Source organism: Mus caroli, unplaced genomic scaffold (genome assembly GCF_978045245.1).
Source record: "Mus caroli unplaced genomic scaffold, Mus_caroli_1 scaffold_3, whole genome shotgun sequence".
NCBI classification, from domain to species: domain Eukaryota; kingdom Metazoa; phylum Chordata; class Mammalia; order Rodentia; family Muridae; genus Mus; species Mus caroli.
The window spans coordinates 58,741,422-58,761,310 of NW_028227258.1; the positions used below are offsets into that span (position 1 = coordinate 58,741,422).

Genomic DNA, 19,889 nt, shown 5'->3' on the forward strand with positions numbered 1-19,889 from the left:
TTCAACTCAGCTGTTCTGGCTCAAATTCCTCTCCAAAAATGACAGATTCGATCTGACTTCTCTGAGCCTCTGACTGAATTCTTCTGTTTGGCCTCACCACTCAATTAAACATCACTTTCAAGATGGGTGCTTCATGCCTCAGAGTGAATATTAGGTTTGACTTAAGATTTTTGAAAACCTTGAACTGGCTCAGTTAATAAGGTTCTTGTTTCAAAATCCTGAAGGCATGTGTTCCGATCCCCAGGACCCATGTGAAAAGCTGGGTGCAAAGGCACGTGCCTGGGATCCAGCAATGGGAGGCAGGGCCCAGAAGGCCTGGAAGCAAGGGGCAAAGTTCCCAGACAGTGAAAGACTCTGTCTCGTGGAAAAGGTAGAAAGTACTTGAGGACTGACACCCAAGCTTGTCCTCTGACCTCTGTGTGCACACACAAGACTATAAATAAAATATTGTGATACTTTGGAAAGCCAACACTAAACATGTTATTGGTCCCCCAAATCTATTACATATATCTATCTATTATTTGTATGTATGTGTGGAGGCACACACGAGGCAGTTCACTCTTTCCTTCTACCATATGGGTCCTGGGAGGTAGGGAGATGGTCCTCCGGCTTGGTGGCAGATGCTTATCTCTGCTGAGCCATCTCGCCTGCCTGGTCCTTACAGATTAAATTGGGCTAAAGCTGGTTTCCATTTTTCAAACTGGCATGTTATAAAAAAAAAAATGAGGATTTCTATTTCCTGAGGATGGAGGAAAGCCTGAGTTAACTAGGTCCCTCTTGGTGGCCTCATACAGTGCTTCAGGCACACCCTTACCCAACAGACGTTCGCTGACCTGTTGTCCCATTAACTGGAGATCTGTGTCTGCCGGTAAAGCCTGTTTTCCTCAGCCTGTCTGATAGGAGCTGCCAGAGCCTTCGTCTGTGCCATAGCCCTGTGCTGTGGAACCTTACCAGTGCACTAGGAACCAGGGCATGCTACTCTAAGCTGTGTTCACACAACACACCAATCTTAAGATGTGGCTCTCCTGGGAATACATCTGCAGGCAGCTGCCCTGAGTTCACAGTGCCTTTCTTTCTCTGGGTTCCTCCTATAGTTCAATTATTCAGAATTCCCTCTCCATACCTGGCAAGTATCTTTCCATCTTGGAGCAAGAGAAGTTTTCAGATACAACACTTGAATCTGTAGTACCGAGTGACTGAGACGGGACGGTGTTAGAGCGAGAAGAGTGAAGGTGTGGGCATTTGATTCCAGAAACCCAGGGCAACTTTATTGTTATTGGGCAAGATCCTGCCGTAGGACAGGGACTATGCAGTAGTGATTCCAGCAAAAGCAGAAGTTAGGGTGAAAATAAAAGTATGTGTGTGGGGAGGGGAGTGAGTGTGGGGGTGGGGGGACTTCAGCAGAGACGAAAGCAACATGGAAAGAGAATTCCCAAAGGCAGATTAGGGGGTAGAGCTTCTTGTTTCACTGGTGAAAAACTGATGTGGTAGATTCGGAATGATGACTATAGTAACAGAAGTCAAGGGACAGAGATTCCCATACCATTTCAGAGCGTGTGCGGTAAAAAGAAGGGGATTTCCAGGACACGGAAAAGCAGGTGGAAAGTCAAGGCAGTCAGCGTGGAGGGGGATTCTGGGGACCTTTGTGGATCCTCAGTTTTTCAGGACTGGTATAAGACCTGGGATTGGCAGATGAAGCCCGGAGAAGGCCGACCCAGCGCCTGGAGGAGGGAGGTGGGTGGGGTCTGATGTGGCTCTCCCTTGGAGCTGTCTGGGAGGAAGGATATGCAAATATGGGGCCGCGGGAGAGAGTGGATGGGCTGGATTGGCCGCGGTTGAGCTTTGAGGAGGCTGGCTTGGAGAGCTGCCTGTATGAAAGCCTTGCTCAGACATGAGCTAGACTGCCAGCTCTGTTGTCTGTCAGTCTTTCGGATCAAAGACAGTGATACTCACGAGCTTCAGGAAGATAAGGCTGCTGGGATATTTTCCCTCCTGTAGTAAAACTAGGCCCAACCAAACAGACTGGGAACTTACTGTCTGTTTTCTAGGATGAGTTTTACTGGTAAAACTAGATGTGTCCTAGACTCTTAAGGGGCCTGTTTATACTGAGTATATTTTGAATGCCAACGTTCAAGTGGGACAAGGAAATCACATTCTAAGGTCAGCAGGTGAGAGGCAGGATTCTCTGCCCTACTTTTCTCTGCGTGTATCTGCCTGTTTGTAACTCACTCTCTCTCTCTCTCTCTCTCTCTCTCTCTCTCTCTCTCTGTGTGAGTGTTTGTGTCTGTGTGTGTGTGTGTGAGAGAGAGAGAGAGAGAGCGCAAGCTTGCCTCTGTATACACAAGTGTCTCTGTGAGTTCATGTGTGTGTTTGTATTAGTGTGTGAGCGTGTGAGCTTACCTCTATATACACAAGTGTCTCTGTGAACTTATGTGGGATGTGTGTGTGTGTGCCTGTGTGTGACTGTGTGAACATGTAAGCTTGCCTTTCTATACACAAGTGTCCCTGAGAGCTCAGGCCTTTCTAAATGCCACTCCTGGCCCTCATCTGATTGGCGAGCCTTGTGCCGGGCATGATGAGAAACCAGGCGTCTTGTTTGCAATTTCTTATTTGTTTATGGTAAGGAAGTAAATCAATTGCAGAATTTTCAGGAGTGGAGGGCCAAGGGATATTTACTGTCAACAAGGTAAGGACGAGTAGATATAAGGTACTGGGCACCAAGGTGCACCTGGTGTCCGGACAACAGGATAAAGAAAAAAACAAAACAAAACAGGATAAGTTCTAACTCGTTTTCATCACGTCTCCTTTTTAGTCTTTCTACAGTTCCCTGAAAGATGGCAGATGAATTCTTCCATGCTGGAAAGGAAAACTGCAGTGAGCAGGCCAGAAGAAGCCAAGTCTCTGGTCCACGTTCACAATTCCAGAGAAGTTTTATCCAGAGAGTAACGTTGCTGGGAAAGCTACCCACCAGATTTGTCCTCCATCGGGAAAGAAAGCAGAAGGTTGCTGCTATACTGGGGGTTGACCAAGAAGCCATGAAGTCTCTTCCAGAGGGAGACTTAGACCATTGCCTGCTGAGCAAGGTGAGCCAGGGCTGGCCTCTCCTGGGCACACCCTCTAACTCTCCATCCCATGACCATTGATCAGAAGGAATCCCCTACTTCTGGAGGCCATGGATGCCTCATTCTCAGGAACACAGGGTGGCTACCTTCAGCACCCTGAGGAGGTCCATGTGGCCAGTTAATTATCTGAGCCTCAGACTTCAGACTTCTTTCCATAAAATGAGAATCTGAATGGGATTACTGGGATATGACTAGCCAGGCACAGGCACAGTGACAGGCATGGGGATCAGAAGCTGAGAGTATTTTGGTCTACATGAGTCCTTGCCTCAAAAACAGCTACAAAAACAAAACAAAACCGCAACAACAACCAAAAAAAACCTACAAAAAAAACCCCAAACCAACCAAACAAACAAAAAGAACTTAAGACAATGTTTGTTTGTTTGTTTTTAAACTACAAAACTGATAGTTTTTAAATATTATTTGGGAGCTAGAGAGATGGCTCAGCAGTTAAGAGCATTAACTGCTCTTCTAGAGGACCCAAGTTTGATTTTCAGCATTCACATGGTGGCTCACAACCATCTTTAATTCCAGTTCTAGGGAATCTAATCTCCTCTTCTGTCTCCATGTGCACCAGGCACATTTGTGGTGCATAGACATGCATGTAGGCAAAACACTTATACATGTAAAATTAAAACAAAATCTCCAAAAAATATTACTTCATTTGTAAGCTGGGCATGGTGGAACCTACCTTTAGTCCCAGTACTCAGAAGTCAGAGACAGGCAGCTCTCTGTTAGCTCAAAGGCCAGCCTGGTCTATTGAGTGGATTCCAGATTAGCTTGGACTATATTGTGGAACCTTGTCTCAAGAAAAAAGAAGAAAGACAGACAGACAGACAGACAGACAGGAAGGAAGGAAGGAAGGAAAGAAGGAAGGAAGGAAGGGGAAGAAGGAAGGAAGGGGAGGAAGGAAGGAAGGAAGGGGAAGAAGGAAGGAAGGAAGGGAAGGGAAGGGAAGGGAAGGGGAGGGGAGGGGAGGGGAGGGGAGGGGAGGGGAGGGGAGGGGAGGGAAGGGAAGGGAAGGGAAGGGAAGGGAAGGGAAGGGAAGGGAAGGGAAGGGAAGGGAAGGGAAGGGAAGGGAAGGGGAGGGGAGGAAGGAAAGAAGGAAGGAAGGAAGGAAGGAAGGAAGGAAGGAAGGAAGGAGAAGAAGGAAGGAAGGGGAGGAGGGAGGAAGGAAGGGGAAAGAGGGGAAATGGGAATAGGGAGAAAGAGAAGGGCTAATTTCAGTTTTAGGCTCTTTTGATGTTAGACTTTATAGGGACCTTAAATATTATTTACTTTAATCTCTTCCATTGTTCCACTTACTCATGAAGGTTCTAAGGCATGTTGTTAATGTTTAAACAAAGAGGTTTAAACTGAGAAGTGGGGGACTGGTCTCTGGCTTTCATGCCTTTATATATAAACAAAGCAAAGATTATTATCACAGTGAGACATGAGTGCATTTTTTAGACACCAAGGGAAAATAAGGAAAATCTACCTGCACCAAAACCCATCTCCAGCAAAGTGGTTTCCCCGACAGACAGACACTCCTCTGCACAGAGGCCCCCTGACAGACAGACAGACACTCCTCTACACAGAGGCCGCGTTGACAAGCATCTTCCTGGAGTCTCATGTTTTCTGGAAAACCAGCAGCATTCCAGTTTTCTTAGCATGGCATTCATTCAAGTGATTTCACCTGCCCAGTCCTCTGACCCACTCTCCCTGGGCATTGCTACCAGCAGAAATTGTAAATGGTATTCCCAACGTGGAACCCAGCCTGGATTCATGGTATGCTTGGTCTCTAGAGCATTTTCTAAAGTTTTCTCTCATAGACATTTCAAAAATACCAAGATACCTACATAAGAATCTAGGCTTCTGTCCCCTGTAGGGATAAAAAGAATCAGGCTACCTGGCAACCACAGGCCTGGTGTCTGGCCTGGAAATTGTGGGCTGAGTGTTAGCATGTGTGACAGCCAGTTCTCAGCAGGTTGCAGCCCCTTACCACCAGTCTGACAGCTCTGTCCTTGTTTATCTCTTGTCCCTGAAGGTGGGTAAGTCTCTTCTCCCCCTAAGAACTATGTCCTAAACAGACCTTAGGCCCAGCTTTTTCCTTGTGTTTGTTCTTTTTCTTTTGGGCTCATTTTAATCCCTTCTCACACAGCTCAGAGTTGGCCTAAAAGGTTCTCTAACACCCGGGCACAGAACACTTCTGCAATCCTGGGAACTGTGGAGCTGATAGTGCTCATTGGTTAAGCACTGACTCTCCCTAGCCCTGCCTTAGCCTCTGACTTCAACCCTGGAGGTTCCTTCTACCTTTTCAAAGGGGCCAACAGCGTCCTGAACATAATCGTTCCTTTCCTTCCATACTCCCAGAGTATCTTGAAAAGATGTGGTCTGAATTATCTACAGAGTCCCCTGGAGATTTAAAAAAAAAAAAAAAACCTACCCCCAAAAGGTGCTAACAGGCTGAGGTGCCCGTAACAGTAACCCACCTCCATTTCTATAGAGAAATAAAGAGGTTCATAGAGGTGCAATGACTTGGCTGAAGTCCCATGGCTGTGCGCTGGCTGTGCGCTTGCTGTGTGCTGGCTATCCTGAGGTTTCAGCACAGCTGGCTGGACCCAGAGGCCATATCCCCTCTGCTGACATTCTCTAGCTCAAAGATGCACACGGAACATCCACTTTATATCAAATCCTGCTTTGTGGTTTTGGGGGAGCTCAAAACCTGAGAGGTGTTCTGCTAAAGGGGAACGAAATTCTGGGCATGCCTGAGGGATGGCCAGCCATACCTGCCGAGTCTGTTTTTAACTCCAAGGAGGAAGGGGATGTTTTGTGTACAGTCAGGGTGCTAACTGCAGTGTGCGGCAGACCCCAGGCTACCGTGGAGAACTCTGAAGAGGGGAAGGAAGGATGTTGGCTTTGATGGGAGAAGAGTGGTCTACAGAGAAAGGGATGGAGATGAGGGCTTAGAGAATGTGTTAGGTTTCAATAGATGAAACCCATTTACCCACCCATCCCCATCCCATGGGGGCGGGTGTTGCACTTAGCTATGCTTTCTTTTAGGTAGCAAATATGATCTGTCTGTCACTTACTAACTCTGGTGTAAGTTACCTCCTGAGCCTCAATTTCCCCATCTATAAAGCAGGAACCACCAGCAAATGCTATGGTATAGGAGGCCTGAGTGCTCCTGGATGGGCTGAGAAACCCCAGTTCCACAGCGCTGCTGCTGCTGCTGCTGCTGCTGCTGTTCGGAGAACAAATTCCAGGTGGTGGAGGCATTCCTCCCAGAATTAGCCTTAGCAGAGAGGAAGGCCCGCTGCCCCCTTTGCATCTGTCACTAAGTGTATGTCTTTCTCTCTTTAAACTGGCAAGCTCTCGAGGACAGGGAAGGTGTCTGTTTATTCTGTGTAACCTATTATTGGATCCAAGCCATTCCACAATCAACAGCCTAACTTTTCTGTTGTCTAGGAGGAAGTTCTCAGCCATCTTTCCTCCCTGCCTCCTACTCCTGCCCCTGGCTGTGCAGTAGTAGACCACCTGTTCTGCAGGCAGCTGTGCCCCAGCTTTTCCCGCATGCTGCTTAAGTGCCCTTCCATAGAGTTCACGGAAGGGGGTTGCAACACCGTGAGTCAGCATGGCCTTGTTACAGGGAACAGTCTTGGATTCCCAATACTTTTTTTTTTGAAACAGTAAATTATTCACAAACCTGAACTATTAATAGTAGCAAATGACTTATGGGTCAACAATAAGCCAGGGGCTTGGAAGGAAGGAGGGAGGGAGGGAGGGAACCTGGGGTGGGACAGGGATGAGAGTTCAGGCACGTAGACACACCTGGAGAGACGAGGCCCTGGGCAGAACTCCGGTGGGAAAGCGTCATCTGTGGCTCTGTGTGACCTTGGAGCATCCCGCCCTTTGTGCCTGGTTGATTCAGTGTGGCTTGGTTCTGCCTAGGCTCTGTCACACCCACAAATGTAGCCTTTGAAAAGAGAGAAAGGACCCCATTTAGGTTCGTAGGCTTTATCAGCAAGGAAGGTGAAACTTGGATAGGTCCCCAAGGTCGAGCTTGGATTGAATTGCGTTTCACATCCATTTTCTTCATTTCCCTCTTATATTTATTTTCAAGCTTTTCTTTGCCTGAAATACATTTGGTGATGAATCTGTATTGCTAGCTCACTGACACCTGAGAGACTATTTTAAGGAAAAGGGAGGATTCTGGGCTGGTCTTGGAGGGACCTGCACTGTGGCAAAACATGCCCGCCATTCACCAAAATCACTCCCTGCAGTCACCCTCAGGCCTCATCTCTGCATTTCCTAACCAAGAAGTTCAGTCTGAATCCTCTTGTTCTGTCTCCCTGGGTTCAGTCAAGAAAAGTGAAGGCAATAGTCCAGGGGAGTGCCAGGGTCCAGGCTGGGGTTACAACCTAACACGGGCCTGGGAACCTCAGCACACATCAGTTGGGGTCCATGGATGGCTCGGTGATGTGCCTGTCCTAGTGAGAACCTTACACTGCATGGATGGCCAGTGGTGCAGGAGGACTGGGCCAAGCATCACCTAATGAGACCTGCACCCTGATTCAGCAGCCAAGGCACCTCGGGGACAGACATATCTGGGACTCTGGCCTATGCTCACATCAATGCCTGGCCCCTGCTGTGTTAACCTTTGTGTGCTTGTGGCATGCAAGAAGAGTCAGCAGCCCCCACAAAATGGCAGCTCTAGACTTGTCATTTCATGAGCCCTGACTGTAGGCCTTCTCTAAGTCCAGGAAGAAGATCAGAGGCCCATTCTACCCACAGCACTGTCATGGAGGGTGTGGCTGGGAGTGCTGGAAATGCCATCGGAAACCCCATGCATTTGGTGTAGTTCTAGTTGCCAGGGTAACGTAGAAGAGCCACCTGATGCTCTGGTACTCTATTCAGTGACCCCAGATAAGATGATTGCTGAAGTCAAAATAATTCTGAGATGCTAAGTTTAAGGCATCTATGTGTAAGAAGTGGCAGAGAAAAACTTGTAGTCTCACCTTCTAGACAGCTGAGTCCTCTGTTCTGACTTTCATGCCTGCAGATCAGAACACTTCAGGACGATGAGCTAAGCACCCAGATAATGAGAGTGGTTATAGGCACCTTCCAGGATGTGTTCAATCTTGTTCTGCCCAGTCACCGCCCAGTCTGTGGTCAACTTCATAATGAAGAAATTTTTCCCCCTGAGGAGGGCTATTCCCCTGGGTGTTTTGCCCACGTCCCTTCTGGTAATTCCAGTATTATAATGGATCTTCTCTAATGGTTTGGGTGTTTGTTTGTTTGTTTGTTTGTTTTCAACTTGACAAAAGTTTGAGTATGTTGTTGTTTTTTGTCTTTGTTGGTGGTGGTTTGGTTTGGTTTTTGAGACAGGGTTTTTCCGTGTACCCCAGCTGTTCTGGATCTCCCTGCTTCTGCCTCCCAAGTGCTGGGATTCACCACTGGGCTCCACCTAGCTAGAGTCATTTTGAAGAGGGGACACTGGTGGAGAAAACACCTCCATCAGATTGGCAAGTCTGTGGTAGTGTTTTCTTGACTGATGGTTGGTGTGGGAGGAGGCAGTCCACTGAGAGCAGTACCTCCTCTGAGAGAGTGCCTTGCTCTAGCTGAGCAAGCCAGAGAGCAAGCAAGCTGGAGAACAGCTCTCTTCTATGGCTTCTGCTTGACTTTCTTGTGTTCCTGCTCTGCTTGAGTTCCTGCCTTGCCTTCCCTGCTGTTAGAATGTGAACGGAATGTGTAAGCCGAATTTCTCCAGAGCATTGGGAAGCAACCTAGGTCACGTTTGTGTGTGTGTGTGTGTCCATTGAATTTCTCACATTCAAGTTCTATGGAATCACATCCACAAACTTAAAGATTTGGGGAGTTTGGAATTATTATCCTTGATCCCCCATGGCAGCCACTCTGACCACAGTGTGCTACCTGGTCAGAGCGTCTCACATGACTTTTGTATTATGTTACTTGCAGTGATCCTATATAATCCCACCCCACCCCCATCCCCAATACACTCATTTAGCAAACTAAACCCTGTTCAGTGCCCTATAATCTAGCAGTCTGAATCTCTGCATTCCCTCCTCAGACTGGAAAAAATCAGTGGCTAAAACCTCACCTAGCTTCTACCCCTCCAACTCCTCCTAGCTCCCCCCAAACTCACAACCCCAGCTTGACATGGAGGGTTGAGAGGCGATTCACTCTATCTTACAACTGAGTCCACTCATACCCCACAACCTGGCTATCTTTATAAACTACCCAAGCCATCCCTCATCCCCTGGAAAATGCCACTTCTCCGGCTTCCTGTCTCCATATTGCCTTGTCTCCTACCCTGTGAAGAAAATAGACTCCAAGCAGGAAATCTCTCCAGTTCCCAGCATCCCTTCTTGCCCCCCCTCTTCTTTCCCTCTGACAGGAGGTGGTGGTGAGTACCTGGAGATTTGCATGCGCCTTCCTCCTGGGGAATCCCTCCCAGTGTGCAGCCTCTTCCTCTCCAACTGGCACTTCCCTCTGCGTTTAAACATGCCTGAGCCCCTGTGTCAGTTCGAGACAGCCAGCAGTTACCTTGCTGGTCCTATCTAATCTGTTTGCTTCTGTGGTCCAGCTTCTTAAGGAGTGGTGATCCTTTGTCCTCATGAATTCCTCCTCCCGCTCTGGTTGGGGAACTCTGCACACTTACGGGGCCCTGATCTCCTCCTCCATCTTCTGGCCCTGCCACCTTACAGGTCACACATAGAGACAAGGGCTTGCTGAGAAGCTGAGAATGGTTTTCCTGCTTCCACTTCTGAAGCACCAGGACTACAGCTATGCACACCACACTCAGTGTCTGCAGGGCTGGAGGTGGGATCCAGGGCTTCGTGGATGTTAGGCAAGGGCTCACTCTGCCAACTGAGACAGATCCCTAGCCCCCTAGCTAACTTGCTCTTACTTTCTGCCTCCAGGAAGGACCCTTGGCCTCCAGATTAGATAATTGTTATCTGGCTGTTCCTCCACATCCCACGAATGCCTTCTCCAGCACTTGACTACAACTATTTCAGTCCATCTTACTCTGGCAGTCTATCTGTGAATCTCTTTCCATGCAGTAAATAGTTCCAGAAAAAAGTGGGCCTTCAGTGAAAACTGCCCACATGGAATTGAATCAGGCATACGGGGGAAGTTCTAGCTATGAGGAGGACCATTAACCAAAGGTTCCCCAAAGCACCCTCTTGTATTTCTGACATCCTGCCCTTCTGTAGCACCTTATTTCTTCCACTTGCAGTTTAGAAGATGCAGAGCCTCCCACAGGTGCAAGCCATTCAGAGGGTCCCTCTGCCCTGTTGCGTATCACGAGGTAGGCCTTACAGGGTTAGATATGAGGGAATGGTTGCTAGTGGCAACATGAAGCTCACTCACACTGTAGGTACAACTGCCATTCTCGAGATCAAGCAAGATGCGTGGACTTTAAAAAGACCACTTTGAGTATTTGATGTCTCCCATGAGATTCTCCGGCCGGTAGAGTTACAAACCTCGTTTTTGTCTCTTGCTACTCAGTGTAGTGTTGGCCATCGGGACAGTACAAGTTTATTTTCCAAAGACAGGACTTTGTCTATGAAGCATACATATCAAAGAGATCTCAGCATGCAGATTGGGGAGGCCCCCTCTGTTGTATCTGTCAGCACCCCGCCCTTCCCTGTGATGGAGCCCCCACACGTGTTCTCTTTCGTGTGGCTTCTCCCATGCTGGAAGTGCACAGTCATGTCTGTCTACTCTGCCGTGACACTGCATGAAGCTGTACCTTGCATACTGCCAATGCTAAATGAATATTTATCAGTGGACTAACCATTCGGGCCATAAAACCTGTGCAGGTGGGTGTGGTCTCAGCCTTGCACTCTGTCTCTCTAAGGAATGGCTCTGGGGCCATCTCATGCGACACATGCAGACCTTGAACTCACTGCAGAGCCAAGGCTGGTCCTGAACTTCAAATCCTTCTGCCTCTACTTCCCATGTACCGAGATTACAGGTGTGTGCTACAATGTGCCCCCACCCCCCACCATCCCCACCCTTACCTCAGGTGTGTGCTACAATGTGTCCCTGCCCCTCCATCCCCACCCTTACCTCCTGCCTTCGCTGTTGCTTTGGTTGCTGCTATATCTCAGTCTCTGCCCAGGGTAAAAAAAAAAAAAAATCCCGGATAAATATTGAGCAACTGGCACCTGTTTCAGAAGCAAGCAAGCGTCATGCTGGTCACTGTCAGGCCTAAGCAGCCCAACTCCTTTGGAGTCCTGGGAGGCAAGATTTTTGCCCTGACCTTGGGTCAGGCATCACTGCGCCTATGCTTTGTCACCTGTGTGCCGGTATCTCCTCGGGCTATGTAAATGTTTCCCTGATCTCCTCACGCCTAGGTGGACCTGAGGCGGCAGCAGATTTCTCAGACCATGGAGGAGGTGCAGAAAATCATCCACCTGCTAACTGCAGAAATCAGCCGCCAGGACAGTCGCTTCGAAGCCGTGCCTGTCTCTGACACACACAACGAGAGCATTAAGGTAAACGGGGCTCTCCCTGTGGGAGGAGCTCCAGGAGGCACCCAAGGCCTGGGACAGGAGGGACCCCATGCCACTGAGAGCCTAGTACAGCCCCAGGTTTCCACAGATGCTCTTCCAGGCACAGTGTACACACCCCCATGATGTTTCCCTTGTGGGAGTCCACACAGGCCTAGACCACAGAGGCTAGAGGTGAGGAAGCCAAAGGACTCGACTGAGTCCTATTTGCCCCTAAAGCCAGATCTCATTCCAAAGACAGATGGTGAAACATGCTGCCTTGTGGTCCAAGCTCGGTTAAGCACCTGCTCACTTATTAAACACAGCTGAATAGATGAGAGGCTGAGGGAACTCATGGGGAAGCCATTGAGGGTAATAGATACTGGGGTACTGGTGAGGGGGAGCAGGAAGGCTCTGAGGCAGCTCTGAGGAACTATAGGAGTGCACTTTAGCCCCTCCCTGCTGAGGGACCCCACTGAGTCTAACCATAAGGGCCAGGGCATGACAGTCAGCAGGGATCTCACTCAGACCCTAACCCACCTAGCCTGTCAGCCACTGGACTTCTCACTCATCTCCACTAAGAAGCAGGAAGGGGCTCTGTGCCCCTCTGAATCCTCACTATTCTTGATCTCAGTTTTTCTGCATATAAACCTCGTTCACCTTGCAGTAGCCTCACTCGTCTTCCCACCGGTCTGTAAGATCCTGGAGTTTAAGGCCCGGCACGTGCACATTGAACCCACAAAGAGTAAGCTTGGCACCAAGAACTGTGACTGGCCCCGTGCACCCCAGGCTGGTGGGTACAGGGTCCACTCACAAGGTTCTAAGACTTGTGGATTTTGAGGCAGAATCAGATTTCAGGAGACTGACTCTAGGGTAAAGATTGTGAGACTAGCATTGATCTGGTCATTGTAGAACGTTTGTCCTTATCTTCCTTCCCAGTCCAGTCTCAATCAGACACATACAGCCCAGGACTAGAGAGAGCGACACCACATCACTCTCCCCAGACCTGGGCCAAAAAAGTTCCCTTATAGCTCAAAATATATCCTATGTTAACTAACATTATGTCCTGTAGAGTAAGCTTTGAAATGGGACTGCAGATACAGCTTAGGTGGTAAAGTGCTTGCCTGGCATGCTCAAAGCCCTGGTTCGATCCCCAGCCCACCTGTAATCCCAGCACCTGGCAAGCGAAGGCTGGAGGACGACGGGACATGCTTGACCACATTTGATATCTGTTTTAGTGCGTTGTCTTACGTTACTGTTGCTGTGATAAAATACTGTGGCCAAAGCCACCTATGGAAGAAATAATTCTTTTGAGCTTATCGTGGTGGCTAAGGCATAGCAGCACACAGTGAGTGAGGCAGCAGGAGCACACAGTAGGTTTTCAACCACAAACATGAAATAGGGAACTCTCACCCACCCCCACTTCCCCCACCCCCAGTGGCTTAATTCCTCCAGCAAGGCCTCCCCAGATAGTGCCACCACCTGGGGACAAAGTGTAAAATACCTGAGGGAATATCCATGTCAAATTTGACACCAGCCTGGGATAATGGAGACCCTGTTTAAAAAAAGAAAACAAAACAAAACAAAATGACCACATAAAATGCCTTTAATTTTATCTTGGACTAAGCTGGGTAAGTATTTACTGAGCAGCATCTGTGTGACTGGCAATGCAGTAGGTTTAGTCTTTATTTGACGTTGTTGGGGGGGTATGGGTGTGGGTGGATGCACCTGTTCGGGTGTGTGTGCAATGAGTGTGTACCTGGGGAAGCTGTAGAAGTCAGCACAGACTGCCCTCCTTCCTTGGTGGCTCTCACTGAACCTAGAGACTCCCTGCTTCATTTATAGTGGATATAGGTCAACAAGCCCCAGGGATCTGCCTGCTTCAGCCCCACTCCCATGCCCCCAGTGCTGTGATTACGGGCATGTGACTACACACCTGACTTTTGGTAGGTGCTGGTGGTTGGCACTCGGTGCTCATGCTCATGTGACAAGCTCTGTATTGGCAGGCCACCTGCCCAGCCCCACAGTTGCACGTTTGAACTCATGTGCCAGAGGATTCAAATCATGTGAACACTTTCCATTTGTAGTTTAGGTGTCTGACCTCCCTGTTTAATCCAACCTCTGCACACCAGAAGTCATACAGTTTCCTCATCGAAAGCATCAAAAGTCCTCTGAAAAGCGAGGCGGGATCAGTTGCCCTTGAGTTGGCCACTGCCCAGACCAGGGACCAAAATTCACTATTGTTGGACTTTCTATTACTTTCTTCAAAGAAGATGTAGCTGGAAGAACAAAGAGGCTGCCAGTGAGCTGCCTGGGCACAGCCAGAGTTCAGGGTCCCTCGGGAATAGCTGCACCAGCAACGCGTTTACAGTGTCCTTTGCATGGTATGCTGCCTGCTCTCTTCCTTGACTGCTTAACTGGTTTCTGGAGAGTGGGAGTGGGTGGATTCACATCCATTTTCCCACTGAACTCAGAATCATCTCAATGGCTCACATTGTCCGGACAGACAGACTTTCATCTCACCTTGAATTCCGTAAGGGTTAGTCATGCATACTGACCCTGGGTCAGCGTGACAGGAGAAAAGAAAGAGTGACACTTTAAAGTCCTATCATATTCTCCTCAATGCCAGAATGCTCAGCTGTCCCGAGACTAGAACCATTGGACAGACTGCCGCAAGCACTCGAAGCTCTTCCATGTGCTGTCAGCCTCCCCAGGTGGTCGGAAGCCCCTTGGAGCCTTAGGTGGCTTGCTAGGGGGCGTGGTATCCAGGTTATCTATTGGTGTGACTTCAGAGGAGGGATGGGCACAGCCAGAGATTTGGGTTGTGTGTGAGGCTCAGTGGATTGATTTCTGCTTTCCTTTCTTCTCTCCTGGACTTCAGATTCCCTCCAGAGTTCTGGGTTTTCTTTATGCTTAACTTGTGGCTTCACAAACCCCAAAACTCCTTGAGTCAAGTCACTCTGTTTGCCACAGTCCCAGGTGGGTTAGTGCCAAAACAAAAAAAAACCGTACATCTCAGCACTCCCCAGGCGGTTTCTGTGCACATCATCACATTGCTGAGGGTTGCATGGTCGCTTGAGCTGCCTGACTGGACAGGTCGGCACCCCTCTGCCGATCACCTCCCCAGCGTGTGAGCTCAGCTCCTCTTCTCTCTTTTTCTGGCCTCAGGTTTTGGCCCCCAGCCTCTTCCATGTCACCGTCCCACTGAAAGGCCTTGCAGGGTACAAGGGGATCCGGACGCAGCGCTGGCGGTACTACAACTTGCAGGGCGCCAAGCTCACCTGCCCTCTGCGGGACCCCGAAGGCCTGCAACAGTGGCTGGAGACTGAGATGTTCATGAAGACCCTGTGGCAGTGGCACAAGGCAGATGTGAACATTGAGGGGGACATTGTGCCAGCCAAAGTCCTGCAGGTGTTCCGGATGCTGGTGGAAAATGCAGTGAGAACCTGTCATCTCTCAGGTGAGCCGGTCAGGTCAAGGGAAGGTAAGAGGGGAGCCATAGCCAGTCACCATTTGCACTGTGGTGATGGGAGGGGGAGGGAAATGCCCAGGGCAGGGATTCATTCTCAGGAGCCTCTGTGACTTAGAAATTACTACCCTGACAAACACACCTCAGGCTGTGGGTTTGGTGCTCAGCCCCAAACACATCATACTTATTTAAAGCAGCAAATTACTCACACACACACACACACAGACCTTGGGTATCAGCACATTTCTGTGCAATACTAAGCATCTGACTGCACACAGGCTGTGGAGACAAAATGCTCAAAAAGCACCAAGGCATCCCAGCAGAAGCCCTTCAGCCCGAGGACACACTGACCTTGGCAACAGCAAACACCGAAGCCACAATACAGGGGTTCATATGTCCACACAGATGCACACACATAAGCACACGTGCATATGTGGGAAAACTGACTAAATTCCTTAGTTACCAAAGTAATTATAAACCAGGAAGGAAGATGAGCTGATCCGCAGAAATAATCACACACACACACACACACACACACACACAGTGAGAGAGAGAGAGAGAGAGAGAGAGAGAGAGAGAGATCAGAAAGGAAGGAAAGACCAACAACACAAAAACAGGAATCTTGGGGAAGAATATAAATAGTTAAAGGAAAAAATGTAGATTTAAAAAAAAAATGTTGACAATTCTAGCAGATTGCCAGGTGTGGTGGCAGGTGTATGCTGTAATCCCAGCCCTGGGAAGGCTGAGGCAGGAGGATTACTACAAGTTTGAAACCATCCTGGGTTACACAGTGAGAACCTGTCTTATGAAATTAAACAACTGGGGCCAGAGAGATGCACAGTTGTTAGGAGCAGTGGCTGCCACTTGCAAAAGACCGGAGTTCAGTTCCCAGCGCCCACCTCAGGTGACTCCAGCTCCAGGGGAATCTGATGCCCTCTGCTGGCCGCCATGGGTACCTGCATGTGAGTGTACATAATTCACACATTATTGAATTAAAAGTAAAATAAACGTAAAAGAAAACAATAATGACAAAGAATCCCAACAACAATGGAAACGTAGCATATTAACAGCTATAGGAAGTCTGAGCAGTGAGGTCCGGCTGGGTATGGGTGGGTCAGGCATTCTCATGTTGTTCTTGGGAGTGGGTAATTTGGGAGCATTTCATTCTTTTTTTTTTAATTTTTAATATTTTTATTACATATTTTCCTCAATTACATTTCCAATGCTATCCCAAAAGTCCCCCATAGCGCCCCCCACTTCCCTACCCACCCATTCCCATTCTTTTGGCCCTGGCATTCCCCTATATTGGGGCATATAAAGTTTGCAAGTCCAATGGGCCTCTCTTTCCATTGATGGCCGACTAGGCCATCTTTCGATACATATGCAGCTAGAGACAAGAGCCCCGGGGTTCTGGTTAGTTCATCATGTTGTTCCAACAATAGGGTTGCAGATCCCTTTAGCTCCTTGGGTACTTTCTCTAGCTTCTCCATTGGGAGCCCTGTGATACATCCAATAGCTGACTGTGAACATCCACTCCTGTGTTTGCTAGGCCCCGGCATCGTCTCACAAGAGACAGCTATATTTGGGTCCTTTCAGCAAAATCTTGCTAGTGTATGCAATGGTGTCAGCGTTTAGAAGCTGATTATGGGATGGATCCCTGGATACGGCAGTCTCTAGATGGTCCATCCTTTCATCACAGCTCCAAACTTTGTCTCTGTAACTCCTTCCCTGGGTGTTTTGTTCCCAATTCTAAGAAGGGGCACAGTGTCCACACTTTGGTCTTCATTCTTCTTGAGTTTCATGCGTTTATCAAATTGTATCTTATATCTTGGGTATCCTAAGTTTTGGGCTAATATCCACTTATCAGTGAATACATATTGTGTGAGTTCTTTTGTGATTGTGTTACTTCACTCAAGATGATGCCCTCCAGGTCCATCCATTTGGCTAGGAATTTCATAAATTCATTCTTTTTAATAGCTGAGTAGTACTCCATTGTGTAAATGTACCATAATTTCTGTATCCATTCCTCTGTTGAGGGACATCTGGGTTCTTTCCAGCTTCTGGCTATTATAAATAGGGCTGCTATGAACATAGTGGAGCATGTGTCCTTTTTACCGGTTGGGACATCTTCTGGATATATGCCCAGGAGAGGTATTGCTGGATCCTCCGGTAGTACTATGTCCAATTTTCTGAGGAACCGCCAGACTGATTTCCAGAGTGGTTGTACAAGCTTGCAATCCCACCAACAATGGAGGAGTGTTCCTCTTTCTCCACATCCTCGCCAGCATCTGCTGTCACCTGAATTTTTGATCTTAGCCATTCTGACTGGTGTGAGGTGGAATCTCAGGGTTGTTTTGATTTGCATTTCCCTGATGATTAAGGATGTTGAACATTTTTTCAGGTGTTTCTCTGCCATTCGGTATTCCTCAGGTGAGAATTCTTTGTTCAGTTCTGAGCCCCATTTTTTAATGGGGTTATTTGACTTTCTGGAGTCCACCTTCTTGAGTTCTTTATATATATTGGATATTAGTCCCTTATCTGATTTAGGATAGGTGAAGATCCTTTCCCAATCTGTTGGTGGTTTTTTTGTCTTATTGATGGTGTCTTTAGCCTTGCAGAAGCTTTGTAGTTTCATGAGGTCCCACTTGTCAATTCTCGATCTTACAGCACAAGCCATTACTGTTCTATTCAGGAATTTTTCTCCTGTGCCCATATCTTCAAGGCTTTTCCCCACTTTCTCCTCTATAAGTTTCAGTGTCTCTGGATTTATGTGAAGTTCCTTGATCCACTTAGACTTGACCTTAGTACAAGGAGATAGGAATGGATCGATTCACATTCTTCTACATGTTAACAACCAGTTGTGCCAGCACCATTTGTTGAAAATGCTGTCTTTCTTCCACTGGATGTTTTTAGCTCCCTTGTCGAAGATCAAGTGACCGTAGGTGTGTGGGTTCATTTCTGGGTCTTCAATTCTATTCCATTGGTCTATTTGTCTGTCACTATACCAGTACCATGCAGTTTTTATCACAATTGCTCTGTAGTAGAGCTTTAGGTCCAGCATGGTGATTCCACCAGAGGTACTTTTATCCTTGAGAAGAGTTTTTGCTATCCTAGGTTTTTTGTTATTCCAGATGAATTTGCAGATTGCACTTTCTAATTCGTTGAAGAATTGATTTGGAATTTTGATGGGGATTGCATTGAATCTGTAGATTGCTTTTGGCAAGATAGCCATTTTTACAATGTTGATCCTGCCAATCCATGAGCATGGGAGATCTTTCCATCTTCTGAGATCTTCTATAATTTCTTTCTTCAGAGACTTGAAGTTTTTATTATACAGATCTTTCACTTCCTTAGTTAGAGTCACGCCTAGATATTTTATATTATTTGTGACTATTGAGAAGGGTGTTGTTTCCCTAATTTCTTTCTCAGCCTGTTTATTCTTTGTGTAGAGAAAGGCCATTGATTTGTTTGAGTTAATTTTATATCCAGCTACTTCACCGAAGCTGTTTATCAGGCTTAGGAGTTCTCTGGTGGAATTTTTAGGGTCACTTATATATACTATCATATCATCTGCAAAAAGTGATATTTTGACTTCATCTTTTCCAATTTGTATCCCTTTGATCTCCTTTTGTTGTCGAATTGCTCTGGCTAGGACTTCAAGTACTATGTTGAATAGGTATGGAGAAAGTGGACAGCCTTGTCTAGTCCCTGATTTTAGAGGGATTGCTTCAAGCTTCTCACCGTTTACTTTGATGTTGGCTACTGGTTTGCTGTAGATTGCTTTTATCATGTTTAGGTATGGGCCTTGAATTCCTGATCTTTCCAAGACTTTTATCATGAATGGGTGTTGGATCTTGTCAAATGCTTTTTCCACATCTAACGAGATGACCATGTGGTTTTTGTCTGTGAGTTTGTTTATATACTGGATTACGTTGATGGATTTCTGTATATTGAACCATCCCTGCATCCCTGGGATGAAACCTACTTGGTCAGGATGGATGATTGTTTTGATGTGTTCTTGGATTCGGTTAGCAAGAACTTTATTGAGGATTTTTGCATCAATATTCATAAGGGATATTGGTCTGAAGTTTTCTATCTTTGTTGGGTCTTTTTGTGGTTTAGGTATCAGAGTAATTGTGGCTTCATAGAATGAGTTGGGTAGAGTACCTTCTGTTTCTATTTTGTGGAATAGTTTGTGAAGAACTGGGATTAGATCTTCTTTGAAGGTCTGATAGAACTCTGCACTAAACCCATCTGGTCCTGGGCTTTTTTTAGTTGGGAGACTATTAATGACTGCTTCTATTTCTTTGGGGGATATAGGGCTGTTTAGATCATTAACCTGATCTTGATTCAACTTTGGTACCTGGTATCTGTCTAGGAACTTCTCCATTTCATCCAGGTTCTCCAGTTTTGTTGAGTATAGCCTTTGGTAGAAGGATCTGATGGTGTTTTGGATGTCTTCAGGATCTGTTGTTATGTCTCCTTTTCATTTCTGATTTTGTTAATTAGGATGCTTTCCCTGTGCCCTCTAGTGAGTCTGGCTAAGGGTTTATCTATCTTGTTGATTTTCTCAAAGAACCAGCTCCTTGATTGGTTGATTCTTTGAATAGTTTTTCTTGTTTCCACTTGGTTGATTTCACCCCTGAGTTTGATTATTTCCTGCCGTCTACTCCTCTTGGGTGAATTTGCTTCCTTTTGTTCTAGTGCTTTTAGGTGTGTTGTCAAGCTGCTAATGTGTGCTCTCTCTAGTTTCCTTTTGGAGGCACTCAGAGCTATGAGTTTTCCTCTTAGAAATGCTTTCAT

At 47.2% G+C, this 19,889-nt stretch overlaps 1 protein-coding gene across 2 annotated transcripts in view; it reads left to right on the forward strand.

Annotated features, from left to right (window-relative positions):
• The first annotated feature begins 1,872 nt into the window (after positions 1-1,872).
• The window catches only part of Mab21l3 (mab-21 like 3), a 30,021-nt gene continuing 12,004 nt past the window's right edge, over positions 1,873-19,889 (forward strand). The window contains exons 1-4 of one of the 2 annotated variants that reach the window (XM_029475440.2): positions 1,873-2,168; positions 2,813-3,083; positions 11,483-11,623; positions 14,786-15,077. In XM_029475440.2, the coding sequence (XP_029331300.1) occupies positions 2,835-3,083; positions 11,483-11,623; positions 14,786-15,077 (682 nt within the window). In that variant the 5' untranslated portion in view covers positions 1,873-2,168; positions 2,813-2,834. The remainder of the gene's footprint in view (positions 2,169-2,812; positions 3,084-11,482; positions 11,624-14,785; positions 15,078-19,889) is intronic. The other variant, XM_021159189.3, reaches the window with a different exon arrangement.